A 13,957-nucleotide genomic window follows, 5' to 3' on the forward strand; every position below is an offset into this window, starting at 1 on the left:
CAGGCATTTTCTACCAGGTGAAAACAGTATGTTCCCACGTGCTTTTTCTCCCCCACCACCTTGAACTGCAACAATCAGGAATTGAGTCAAGCCGAGCACAGCTGGAAGCTCTGAGCAGACTGACTCATTCACTAAGCCCGCGAGGCTGGCTCACTCTATCATCACAGCTGTTTCTGCGATCCTCTCCCACATACTGTGTTTGTTCATTTCCATCTTGCTCAGGAATGGGGCTCAGTCGTAATCTAGGGATTGCCTTTCATGCTTAACTCATTCTAAACAAAGTAAAATTAATATCCAGGAGAAAGTAAATTAGGTATCAAAATATAAATCTTAAATACAGGTTGAGCACTCCTTATCTGAAATGCTTGGGGCCAGAAGTGTTTCAGATTCAAGACTTTGTCTGGATTTTGGAATATTTGCAGCTATATAATGAGATAGCGTGGGGATGGGACCCAGGTCTAAACATAAAATCTATTTGCATTATATATACAGCTTATACGTATACCCTGAAGGTAGTTTAATATAATTATTAATAATTTTGTGCATGAAACGATAATGTGTACATTGAGCCATTGGAAAGGTAAGTTATCACTACTTTGGCCGCCCAGGTGGACAGTCAGTGGCCGTTTGGCATTGCCATCACTCCCAACTCTGAATTTATCTGCTACTGGTAAGCAGTCTTTGTCTTACACTTGTTCATCACACATTAAAAATTATTATGTACCATTAATATAATGAAAATATAATGAGTGTAAGATAACAAAAGCAGCACAGCAGCATCGTGAGAATACCTGAATCAGCTGTTGAACAACAACAAACGACAGCAGTCTTTCAGTCTCCACCTGTGATGCTGTGTTTTGACTAGTCATAGAAAAGTACCACACAGAAAGAGGCCCATCAGCCCATCTAGTCCATACTAAACCATTTAAACTGCTTACTCCCATTGACCTGCACCGGGACCATAGCTCTCCATACCCTTACCATCCATGTACCTATCCAGACCTCTCTTAAACGTTGAAATCGAGCTCACATGCACCACTTGCACTGGCAGCTCATTCCACACTCTCACCACCCTCTGAGTGAAAAGGTTTCCGCTTATCACAAACAAGAGAAAATCTGCAAATGCTGGGAGTCCAAGCCACACACACAAAATGTTGGAGGAACTCTGCAGGCCAGGCAGCATCTAAGGGAAAGAGTATAGTCGACACTTTGGGCTGAGACCATTCTTTGGGACTGGAGGAAAAAAGATGAAGAGCCAAAAGTTAGAAGGAGGGGGAAGTGAGGAAGAAACACAAGCTGGTAGGTGAAACTGGGAGGGGCGGGGGGGGTGAAGTAAAGTGTTGGAAAGTTGATTGCTAAAAGAGATACAGGGTTGGAGAAGGGGAGCCTGTTAGAAGAGGACAGAAGGTCATGGAAGAAAGAAAAGGGGAAGAACACCAGAGGGTGGTGATGGGCAGGTAAGTAGATAAGGTGAGAGAGGAAAAAGGGAATGGGGAATAGTGAGGGGGTGGGGGAGGCATTACCAGAAGTTCAAGAAATCGATGTTCATGCCATCAGATTGGAGGCTACCCAGATGGATTCCGAAAGGTCGACTGTACTCTTTTCCAATAGATGCTGCCTGGCTTGCTGAGTTCCTGCAGCACTTTGTGCGTGTTGTCTAAGTTTCCCCTTATGTTTGCTTTAGACTTTTCACCTTTCACCCATGACCTCTGTTTGTAGCCCCAACTAACCTCAGTAGAAAAGCTTGCTTGCATTTACCCCTCGTAATTTTGTATAGCTCAATCCAATCTCCTCTCAATCTTCTGCATTCCAAGGACTAAAGTCCTAAACTATTCAATCTTTCCATAACGCTCAGGTCCTCCAGCACCAGCAACATCCTTATAAATTTTCGTTGTATTTTTTCAACCTTATTTACATCTTTCCTGTAGGTAGGTGGCCAAAATTGCAAACAGTACTCCAAATTAGGCCTCGCCAATGTCTCATACAACTTCAAAATAACATTCATAACATTACACTGTATTTGTATTTTACTTTTTTTAGGTTTTATGTAAGGTATAAAAGCAAAAGAGTGAATTTAATTACAGGTAAATGGAATGAAAACTGTGAAAAAGTTGACAGTTTATTTGTAATGCAATAATGATGCTGGTCATGTTACACTTGTAGGGTAACGTAATTGGTGGAAACGTACATAATTCACAACCACCGACATTCAGTTGGGGTTCACTTTAAGAGGCTGGTCTGACGTGATGACATAATTACATGAAGTTTGGTTACGACGCTTTGTGTTCAGGGTTTGGAGTACAATAAATGAGTTGTTCTGGGTTTTCTTAAACATAAAATGCCTCTGCTGTTTTATCTGCTAAAACCTATACACTCAAACACGGGATTTTAGCTGGAGATGAAATTCAGATTTCATGCATAGTATGTTTTGTAATTTAGAAAAGCGTGATGATCTTCACTTACAACAAAAGACAACTGCATACCAAACATGACATCAGGTCTGAGAAACATAAGGCAGAGGGTCTGTCATCATTAACAGCATTGTGAAGTGAAACCTCTGAAGCAGTTGAGGGGCCTGGAAGCAGATGCTCTTGGGATGAGGAAGCACTGTGCTGGATGACTATTTTCATCTGCTTCATTAACAAGGGTTTCTGTTGTAGCAATCTTTCTTTGTTTTAATAAAATAGCGTGATTCCTTGTTCTGTTATGACTGCACGCTGCTCTAGCCCTTCAATTTCTCCGCTGCTTCGTGATCTGCAGACACTTTATCACCACAAATCTTTAAAAATTTGATGGCATGCCTTTGCTTAAATATTTGCAGCCAGCCTGCTGAATATTCACAATTACCCTCCATTTTCAGTTTTTTGTGATAGATCTTTACTTGTTACATGATCAGCATATTGGCTTATGTTCACTCCGAAGCTGATGAATCCACTCTTTCAAGGCACGAGCAAGATCTTCATGTTTCAGGGTGTGTTTTCTATTTTTCTGCATTATAAAGTATGCAGTGTTTTTCTACTTTTCATTAATTTCTGTTCATTACTTTTGGCAGAAGACCTTAACAGCTTCTCCTTCTGTTTCATAAGGTTGTAGTTGGAGGGTTGCTCCAACACCATAGTGCTCCGTGAGATGCTTCACACTCACGTTGGTCAAGTTTTTCCAACAGCTTGACTTTCTGTGGTAAAGGTAAACATAAATGCTTCCCCTTTTACCCATAGTGGTAGTCTTGGGCCTTTTTGACATTCTCAACAACATCTTCACAGCTCAGAGCAGAGAATAGGCACAAAATACATGGTAATCACTGTGACTAATGCACAAAGATCTGGTTATGATGGTTGCTGAAAACGCATTGGCGCCAACAGGGTCCCACTCATGGAATGTGAGGTCACTTCTCAGAACTGTCTGTGGTGCCTAGAAAACTGCACATCACCTGGGAACTTTCTCATCGTCAGTGCTCTAAAAAATTTTGGATTTCAGCGGTTTTCTGATTTTGGATTTTCAGATGAGGGATGCTCAACCTATATAAACTTATTTTACTAGCCTATAAAGAATATGAGGATATAAAGAATATCACATAACATGAACATTCAAAAGATAGTAAAGACCGTTCCAAAACAGTAAGTTTTTGGACCCACTAAAACTAAGGACTCATGTTCCAGAACAGGCTGCAGTCTAGACAACCTGTTCTTGTACAGTTGTAGCTTTGACATCTACAATATGTACCATAGTCAAACATTGCCAAATATGTTCAAACAGTTCACTAATGCTCCCTTTAGATTTTTTTTCGGGTCCACTCACCATCAGAGTTCATTATTGCTTTGAAATAAGGTAGACTAAAGAGCTGAATTCAATTGGTGAGAGGAAAGTGACTGCCCTTATTGTTGAAGCAGATTTAGCTTCATTAACACTTGGGCAAAATTAAGTCAATAAGGATAATGGGAAAAGTTTCTAGTGGATGGAATCATACACAGTACAAAGGAAGACAGTCATCACAGCCCCTGGATAGGGTTATTCACAATCAAAGTTCTTGGCTCTATTATCTTAAGCTGCTACATCAGTGGTCTTCCCTGGAAAATATCAAAAATGGAATTATTCATTACAAAGTTTTACTATATCCAAGCCAGCACTGTGCGTAAAACTTTTCAATTCTTTGCAAATCCAACTCCACTCAACTCAACACCATCCAGGAGAGAAAAAAAATACACTCGACTGGTTCCTCATCCACCTACTTAAATACTCACACTGTTCATCTTGAGCAAAATATGACTGTAGTGTGTAGCACCTCCAAAACGTAATGCAAAAAAAAATTCCTCAACGTCAGTTCCACTAAAACCTTGGATAACATCAGCTGGAGTCTGGAAAACTTCCTCCCATCTTATCCATAACACATCAGAAGATCTAAATGTACAACTAAGTCAAACAAGCAGGTAAATTTCACACATTTCTTCATTCCTTACCAATATCCTCCACTGAATTATGCCGGTGAGTACAGACAATCAACCTTTTATCTGTATTCATAGATGAATCCATTGTAGACATGTCTGACAGGATGCTATTGTCTCTGCTGCTGACTTGGTCATCCTCCCCATCAGAACTGGGCCCAATGTACAAGTCTTGGATTGCTTGCTCATTGCTTCCAGGAGCTAACTGGTCTGGTTTAGCATCGTCCAATTTGTTCTGCTCATTAGTTGCCAACTGACCACCAGATGGATCTTGATTTCCTTCTGTTGAATGTTAACAAATAAAAAATATAATCGTTAAAAATAAACTATAGATGCTGGAAATCTGAAATAAAACATGAAGAGCTCTAAATACTCAACAAATCAAAAGCAGAGAAATTGAGTTAACATTTTAGATTGATGATCTTTCATAGGAACTATCAAGAACTAGAAATCAAACATATTTTGTGTTGTAAAGTGGTGGTAAACCTTAACACCGTAAGATACAGGAGTAGAATTAGGCCATTTGGCCCATCAAGCCTGCTCCGCCATTTCATTATGTCTGATCCAATCTCACTCTGAACCCAGTCTCCTGCCTTCTCCCCATATCCTTCATGCCTTGACCAATCAAGAATCTACCAATATCTGTATTAAATATACCCCATGACTCAGCCTCCACAGCCACCTGTGGCAAAGAACTCCAAAGATTCACCACTCTCTGGCCAGAGAGATTTCTCCTCATCTTCGTTCTAAAAGGACGTCCTTCTGTTCTGAGTGTGTCCGCTGGTCTTAGGACTCCCCCACCACAGGAAATATCCACTCCACCTCCACAGGTAGCCATAGATGGAGATCATGAAAAACCCAATGACGCAAGTGGTAATAGTGCTGGCCACGAATGTGGCAAATGGTTGTTCAGCAAAGGTAATTTGGCTGAAGGTGGTAATCAAAGGAGCTACATGAAACAGAAAATATAAACTAAAATGATGAATAGAAAATAAAAATAAAGATTCTGAAATGAAAGTTCTTAAAGCACTCAGTAGGAGTGGATCCCTCCGAGAGGACCTACAATCCTGTCATTCCGTTTGTAGGCTTGCATACCTCAATGACCTGGCAACCTATGCTGGCTGGAGTCAGGGCTTTTTGTTTCGGCTCTTGGTAGGGCTACCCATGCCAAACAGGTCAAAGGGTAGAGGCCAGACGAAGGGTAGTGGTCCACCGGTCCTATAGGGTCGGAGGTTCAGCTCAGGGCTAACAACGCTGACTGGTAAAACAAAATTGGAATGGAAATGGCAATAAAGAATCCTTTGACATCTGAGTATGACTGTATTCCTGAGTCTCCATCAGGGACTTGCATGACTGACAGTAATGAAAACGAGAAGAACCTACTGACATGATGAAAGAAGCTCTGAACACCGCCAAAGATGGAGGACATTCACTGCTGCCGTAAATGCCAGCAGCGTAACATGCAGTAAGTAAGTAAGGTAAGGAATGGCATTAACTACTGTAAGGAAAAGTTAATGTCTTGACTTTAGATCTTTAGATCTGGTGCAAGCTGGAAAGATAGAATTCATTGTTGAGCCCTGAGGACTGTAATGGGTCTGTTTGAAAGATAACTTGCTCTTCCACAAGCTGTCAATAAGAACTGCTGAAATAGTGTTGATTACCAAAAGACAGAGAAATGGGAATGTAAATGGGATGGAGAATTAAAGTAACACACACTAGATCAGGGGTTCCCAAGCTGGGATCAACAGACCCCTGGCTTAATGGTACTGGTCCATGGCGTAAAAAAAGGTTGGAAACTCCTGATCTAGATGATAAGGTTACATTTGCAGACTGAACGCAAGTGTTCTACAAAGTCCTTAGATTCTCTTGAGCAGAGGAAACACCAAATGCAATATACTAAACTGGAAAAGCACAAGTGATTCCTCACTTCATCTGCAAGGAGAGTCTGGGTTGCACTACCATCACTGTGTAACAGTTACCCAAGAACAATATAATTCAGCTCATTTCCCCTTCCTCCCTTTTATGGCATAAGCAGAATGTATTCCCAGACAAGAATGGGCAATGATACTTGATAGGGCAGTGTATAACAACAAAACTTCATCATAAGAATTAAGAATGAGTTACTCAAATGTTTTATCATTGTAAAATGCATGGCCAAGACAGGTAGGCAGACTAAAAATTCTTTCAGATTCGGATTCTCAAGAAATAGCAAAAATAAGTACTAACAAGTTTTGTGTATCTGTATAGGATGTCTTCAAAATTATACGTATAAACCCTATATATTGTAATTTATTTTAGTCCTATGCTTTTATAGTTTAAACACGCCAAACTTTCGGGCAGATGAGGCTCACCAGCCGTGGTTGTCAGCTCACTTAGGAGAACAAAAACTCTGATCTCAAACCTCCACTGCCTTGCAGCTGTATCCGCCCATGGGGAAGGCTTTGAGAGTAAACCCTGAGGGAAAAATCCACAGGTGGAATCCCTAAGGCAGTGTTGAGTTCAACACTGACTGTCAACTCCTGTGATGCTGCTGGTGCCAGACTGTATCGGTCTCTGCCATTCTTTTGGGTTAATCAGATGCATGAAGAAGGGGAGCTCGCTTTCCATATTGTACTGCCCAGGCTTGCATATCTTGACAGCTGGAACACAACATCCATGGTTGACCCTGGCCGACGGAGGCCTCCTCATACCAACATTCAGTAAGATGATATCCGTATCTAAATTTCATCTAGGAAACATGATTTTCTGATGTATGCAATGTGCCCTTTGATTCTGTTGTTACTTCACAGGTTACATTTGTAGATGTTAAATGGCAGTAGGAATTTTGGCATTTGAAGGACAAGAGTTTGTTTGAAACTATAAGACATAGGAGCAGAATTAGGCCATTTGGCCCATTTAAGCTTCAAATAAGGAAGATGCTATTCTGTTGCTCTCTTCTTTGACAAAGCTAACAATGTTCCTATTACATTCACACTGGCAGCACAATCTATGACTCACAACTTGATCCTAGAAAAATATATAGTTTGGTTTTCACCCTTTCATGGAATACTTAAATATCTCTGTGTTTAATGATAACACAATTCAACTCCTTTGTAAAAGTAACAAAGTTGGTCAAAAATCCAATGCAGTAGTGCCAGGATGCTTTACTACCAGAACTAAGCACTAAAAGGGAACTTATGTGATTCCCCAGGGGACTTCACCCTTTGCTGCACTACTTCCTATAATTTGGTGTTCTCGACCACACGGAATTTTCATGTTTATCCCCGTATCTATGTGGGTTTCCTCAGGATGATCAAATTTCCTTCCCAATCCCAATGCCCAATCCCCAGGACATGCTACCCAATTCCCAGGACTGGCTACTATAAATTAATTCCTTCTTTAGGTAAGTGCAAAAGGATCAAAAGGGGATTTTAAAGTTCAAAAAGTTCGAAGTTAATTTATTATCAAAGTACATATTTGTCACCATATACAACACTGACTGGGCACGTGGCCAAGTGGTTAAGGCATTGGGCTAGTGCCCTGAAGGTCGTGAGTTCGAGCCCCAGCCGAGGCAACGTGTTGTGTCACTTAATCACACATTGCTCTGCGATGACACTGGTGCCAAGCTGTATGGGTCCTAATGCCCTTCCCTTGGACAACATTGGTGTCGTGGAGAGGGGAGACTTGCAGCATGGGCAACTGCTGGTCTTCCATACAACCTTGCCCAGGCCTGCGCCCTGGAGAGTGAAGACTTTCCAGGTGCAGATCCATGGTCTCGCAAGACTAACGGATGCCTTTACTTATACAACACTGAGATTCATTTTCTTGTGGGCATACTCAATAAATCCATAGAATAATAATGATAATCGAATCAATGATAGACCACAGCAACATGGGCATTCAGCCGGTATGCAAGACAACAAACTGCAAATACAGAAAGAAAGAAATAATAATTATAAATAAATAAGCAATAAATATCGAGAACATGAGATGAAGAGTTCTTGAAAGTGAGCACATTTCAAAGATGAGGCAAGTGAAGCTCAGTGAAGTTATCCCCTTTGTGTTTAAGAGCCTGACAGTTGAGGGGTAGTAACAGTTCCTGAACCTGGCCACATGAGTTCTCAGGATCCTGATGACCTTCTTCCTGATGCCAACAGCAAAAAGGGAGCATGGCCTTGTGGTGGGATGATAATTTCCTGCAACAACATTTCGTGTGGATGTTCTCAATGGTGGGGAGGACTTTACTGATGATGTGCCCTTTGATTTTGTTGTTACTTCACAAGTTGTATCCACTACTTTCTGTAAGGTTTTCCGTTCAAGGGCATTGATGCTTCCATAGCAGGCTGTGATGCAGCCAGCCTATATACTCGCTATTACACATCTATAGAAGTTTGTAAAGGTTTTAGATGTCATGCCGAGTCATGGCAAACTCCTAAGTGAGTAGAGGTGATGCCGTGTTTTCTTCATACTTGTACTTGTGTGCTGGGCACAGGACAGGTCCTTCGAAAAAGTAACACCGCAAATTTAAAGTTGCTGGTCCTCTCCACCTCTGATCCTCTGATGAGGATTGGCTTATGGCCCTCCGGTTTCCTTCTCCTGAAGTCAATAATCAGTTCCTTGGTTTTGCTGACACCGAGTAAGAGGAATGTAAGTATGTGGTATGTGAGAGAGAATAACTTGCAGGGAAATGGTGGATTGAAACAGACGATATTGTGCTGCTCAGGAGCATGGACTCAATGGACTAAATGACTTCTTCACAAGACCTAAGTAGGTAAGTAAATGTGTCCGTCCTTAAAGGCACTGTCCCCCAGAACTGCCACAGAGCTACCACATTCACGTTGGCTGCCAGTGAAGAGAAAGAGATTGCAGAGGAGTTAGTGACACAGCTCTCAGAGTGGGGCATGTAAATTCTTGTCTACAGGTACATGCCAGGAGGAAGACGCTAGACCTATCAAAAGAGAAGCCTGTAATTAAATTCCTATATAATGCATAAATGCTGAATGAAATTTCATAATCTCGCAAAAAAAGTTGAGTACGATTTACATCTGCAGAATAAAAGTCATTTGTTTTAATGCAAAGCTATAGTTCTTTAAATGAGCTGCATCCCATTAGGAAGTGAATAGACTTTGCAGCAAACCATCAAACTACTGGAGCCATAGTTATTTCTTATGTATTTAAGAGATTCAAATGGACCAGCATTACAAGAAATGGAATTTTATGCCTCATCTAGTCTCTCAAAAGTTCAAAGAAAGTTTATTATCTAAAAACATACATGTCACCATATACAACCCTGAGATTTGGTTTCTTGCAGGCATACTTAGTAAACCTAAGAACCATAATAGATCAATGAAAGACCGCACCCAACATGTCAAACAACCAATGTGCAAAAGATAACAAACTGTGCAAATACAAAACAAACAAACAAACAAATAAATAAATAAATAAGCAATAAATATCAAGAACATGAGATGAAGAGTCCTTGAAAGTGAGCCCATAGGTTGTGAGAACAGTTCAGTAATGGGGTGAGTGAGGTTACCTCCTCTGGTTCAGGAGCCAAATGGTTGAGGGGTTAAGGGGTAAAAACTGTTCCTGAACCTGGTGGTATGAGTCATGAGGTTCCTATACATTCTTCCTGATGGCAGCAGTGAGAACAGAGCATGCCCTGGATGGTTGATGCCGTCTTCTTGTGACAACGCTCCATAGAAATGTGCTCAATGGTGAGAAGGGGTTTACCTGTGATGAACTGGGCCATATCCACCAATTTTTGTGGGCTTTTCCATTCAAGAGCATTGGTATTTCTATACCAGGCCGTGATGCAACCAGCCAATATACTCTTCGCCACACATCTCTCAAAGTTTTAGGTAATAGGCCAAATCTTCTCAGACGCCTAAGGAAGCAGAGATGCTGCCGTGCTTTCTTCATAATTGCACTTATGTGCTGGGCCCAAGACACATCATCTGAAATAATAACTCCAAGGAATTTAAAGTTGCTGACCCTCTCCACCTCTCATCACCTGATGAGGACTGACTCTTGGACTTCCAGTTTTCTCCTCCTGAAGTCAATAATCAGCTCAAGGTCTTGCTGACATTGAGTAAGAGTTTGTTGTTGTGGCACCACTCAGCCAGATTTTCAATCTCCCTCCTATATGCTGATTCATCACCACTTTTGATTTGGCATATGTCAATGGTGTCATCAGCAAACTTAAATATGGCACTAGAGCTGTGCTTAGCCTCGCAGTGATAAGTGTAAAGCAAGTAGAGCAGGGGGCTAAGCACACAGCTTTATGGTGCACCTGTGCTGATGGAGATTGTGGAGAAGATGTTCTTGCCAATCCAAAATGACTAGGGTCTATAAGTGAGGAGATCAAGGATCCAATTGCACAAGGATGTATTGAGGCCAAGGTCGTGAAGCTATTGATTAGTTTTTTGAATGCTGAGCTGTAGTCGATAAACAGCATCCTGATGTATGCATTTTTACTGTCAAGACGTTCCAGGGTTGAGTGAAGAGCCAACGAAATGGCATCTGCCATGGACCTATTGCTCTAGCAGGCAAACTGGAGGAATCCAAGTTGCTTCTCAGGCAGGAATTGATATGTTTCACCACCAACCTCCCAAAATACTTCATCACAGTGAATGCAAGTGCTGCTGGACGATAGTCATTGAGGCAGGTTATCACATTCTTCATAGGCTTCTTATTCCTCAGACTGCCAAAGCGAGAGGTTAAAGGTATTGGTGACCACTCCAGCCAGTTGATTAGCACAAGCCTTTAGTACTCAGCCAGGTACTACAGTTGGGCTGTATGCTTTCTACAGGTTCACCCTCCTGAAGGAGGATCTCACATCGCCCACAAGAGATACAAATCACAGGGCTATTGGCGACTATGTGAGTTTGTGAAGGTTCCTCCATGTTTTGATGGTCAAAGCGAGCATAGCAGGCACTGAGCTCATCTGGAAGCGAAGCCCTGTTGTCACCTATGTCGCTTGGCTTCACCTTGTAGGAGGTAATAGCATTCAAGCCCAGCCACAACTGTCAAGCATCCTTCAGTGATTCAAGTTTAGAGTGGAATTGCCACTTCGACCATGGGATGGTTTTCTGGAGATCATATCTGGACCTTTTGTATCTGTCTTGCTTACCAGACCTAAATGCCACTGATCTAGTCCTTGGCAGATTGTGGTTCTTGTGGTTCATCCAGAGCTTCTGGTTGGGGAAAAATCCAAATGATTTTGTGGGGACAAACACATCCATGACTACTTTTATAAAGTCTGTGAAACTGTGGTGTATTCATTCAGATCCTCTGATGAGTCATGGAACACGGCCCAGTCCACTGATTCAAAGCAATCTCACAGCCGCTCCTGTCTCCCACAACCACCTCTTTACTGTCCATAACTCTGACCCCTTGCTCTTTAGCCTCTACCTGTATGCAGGTAGCAGAAATAGTCAAGTTATCAGATTTCCTGAAAAGTGGTCTGGGCATGGAATGGGAGGTATTCCTTATCATAGCATTTCAGTGGTCTATTGTGTTGGGACATCTGCCTGGTACTGCAGGTTATATGCTGATGGTAATTGGGCAGAGTTTTCTTCAAACAAGCCTGATTAAAGTCCCTGCCTATGATTTGAAATGCTTTGGGGTGGACTGTTTCTTGTTCGGTGATGGTAGTATTCCATATCTGGAGTGCCTGATTACCATTGGCTTTTGGCAGTATGTAAACTCCATTCAGGATCACAGAGGAGAACTCTCCTGGTAAATAGAAGAGTCAGCATTTAAATGTTATATGTTCCAAATCGAGGGAACAAGAGTACGACAAAACTGTCACATCTGAGCACAATGGAGAGTTTATCATGAAGCACAGAATCACACCTTTTGCCCTCTCTGAATCAGCAGTTAGGTCCACCCTATGTATCAAGAAGCCTTCAAGTCTTACCAATGCATCAGGAGTGTCCAGACTGCGGCATGTCTCCATGAAACACAAAACACAGCAATTCCTCATTTCCCTCCAACACAGCAATCTTGCCCTTAGGTCCTCGATCTTGTACTCCAGCAAATGCACATTTGCTAACAAGATGTGGGGTAGAGGGAGTCTCATTCCTCTGCATTTCAGCCTGGCTGGGAGTCCACCCCTCCTCCCTCTCTTCCTGCAATGGTGATATACTTTTGTCCTCTTAAATTTGTTATGTCTATACAACTACATATCAAATACTGCGCATGCGCCGGTCGTGCATGCAGCCTGGTACAGCCGTTCTGATCTATTCTTACTTTCTTCTTCTTACTTTTAACTTACGTTACTTTTTGTATTTTTTTTTCTCACAGTAACACGTCGAAGCTGCACCCTCTCTAACATGCTGGTAGAGAGAGTTTTATTTGGGTTTTTTTAAGCGCTGGAAATAGTTACATCCCGACACGTGGGACAGAAGCATGGTCGCATTGTGTATTCCAGGGACCAGCTGTTTGCACTAATGCTGGCTGGTTTAGCGAGCAGGGCGGCGGACACTCCTGCTGAAATCTGGAGGAAAACACACAGAGGATGCAGAGGGGGATCACAAAGTCGAGGAAAGAGGACCAGGTCGAGACAACAGAGACTTATGGAGAAGAGGAGTTCGGTGGGTAATACCGTTCCGGCTGACCGGAAGTGCACTGAGAGCCGTAAGCATAAAGGAGTTGGGTGCTTACTGATCTGGTTAACAACAGATGGTGCAATCCGGGTCATATTATGAACAAGGAACGTGTTTGCAGACTGAATATTGAACTTTTTACTGTTGGACTTTGGCCACATTCCACCGTGATACAACACTTGGCGGCACGGGAGGTCGTTCCTGCCTGTGGCCATCGAATGTGCAGCTCCTCCCGTGGAGGGTCAGACACCCTGAGCCAATAGACTGGTCCTGGACTTATTTTCCATCTGGCATAGTTTGTATTTTGTTGTTTAATTGTTTGTGGTTTTTGTATTGCTATATTTACGCTCTATTCTTGGTTGGTGCGGCTGTAACGAAACCAAATTTCCTTCAGGATTAATAAAGTATATCTATCTATCTACCTAGCTAAATAAATAAATAAATAAATAAAGGCATACACTTGGAGATGAAGTTAATTTGTGCATTCCCTTTGCAGAGAGAGCAACAAATCAACGCGCATGGGTAAGTTATCAGTCAATAATTAGTGCTAAGGGGAGTCATTGCACTAAAAGAAATAGATCCATATATTAGTCTTCCTCCTCTTTTAGATTAATATAACATTATACTGTATATATAACAAAACATTCTATTTACCTTTAACAGACCATGTTCAAATAAGCAAGCTTTCACAATAACCTACATGCTTGGGAATTAAATCTGCTGACTTTGGGGTAATTATTGGTGTTAAATGTCGAAATGGGGAGGCGTTCACTTGGTTGGTATTAGTGTATTTTCACGACACATGCCGATGATAATAAACCTGATTCTGTATTTTATTTTGCAAGGTCTTTTTGAAAAGTCTCTCTCTATAAGGGAGACCCATACATCCCGAGTCTGCCCTCCACTCAGCTGAAAGCTGAAGCATGG

The 13,957-nt window shown here is 41.8% G+C and overlaps 1 protein-coding gene across 1 annotated transcript in view; it reads right to left on the minus strand.

Moving 5' to 3' along the window:
- Positions 1-13,957, minus strand: part of ifih1 (interferon induced with helicase C domain 1) — a 126,990-nt gene that overhangs the window by 91,002 nt on the left and 22,031 nt on the right. The window contains exon 3 of the mRNA XM_072262029.1: positions 4,458-4,724. Within this exon, the coding sequence (XP_072118130.1) occupies positions 4,458-4,724 (267 nt within the window). The remainder of the gene's footprint in view (positions 1-4,457; positions 4,725-13,957) is intronic.

This window comes from Mobula birostris, chromosome 6 (genome assembly GCF_030028105.1).
Source record: "Mobula birostris isolate sMobBir1 chromosome 6, sMobBir1.hap1, whole genome shotgun sequence".
Lineage (NCBI taxonomy): Eukaryota > Metazoa > Chordata > Chondrichthyes > Myliobatiformes > Myliobatidae > Mobula > Mobula birostris.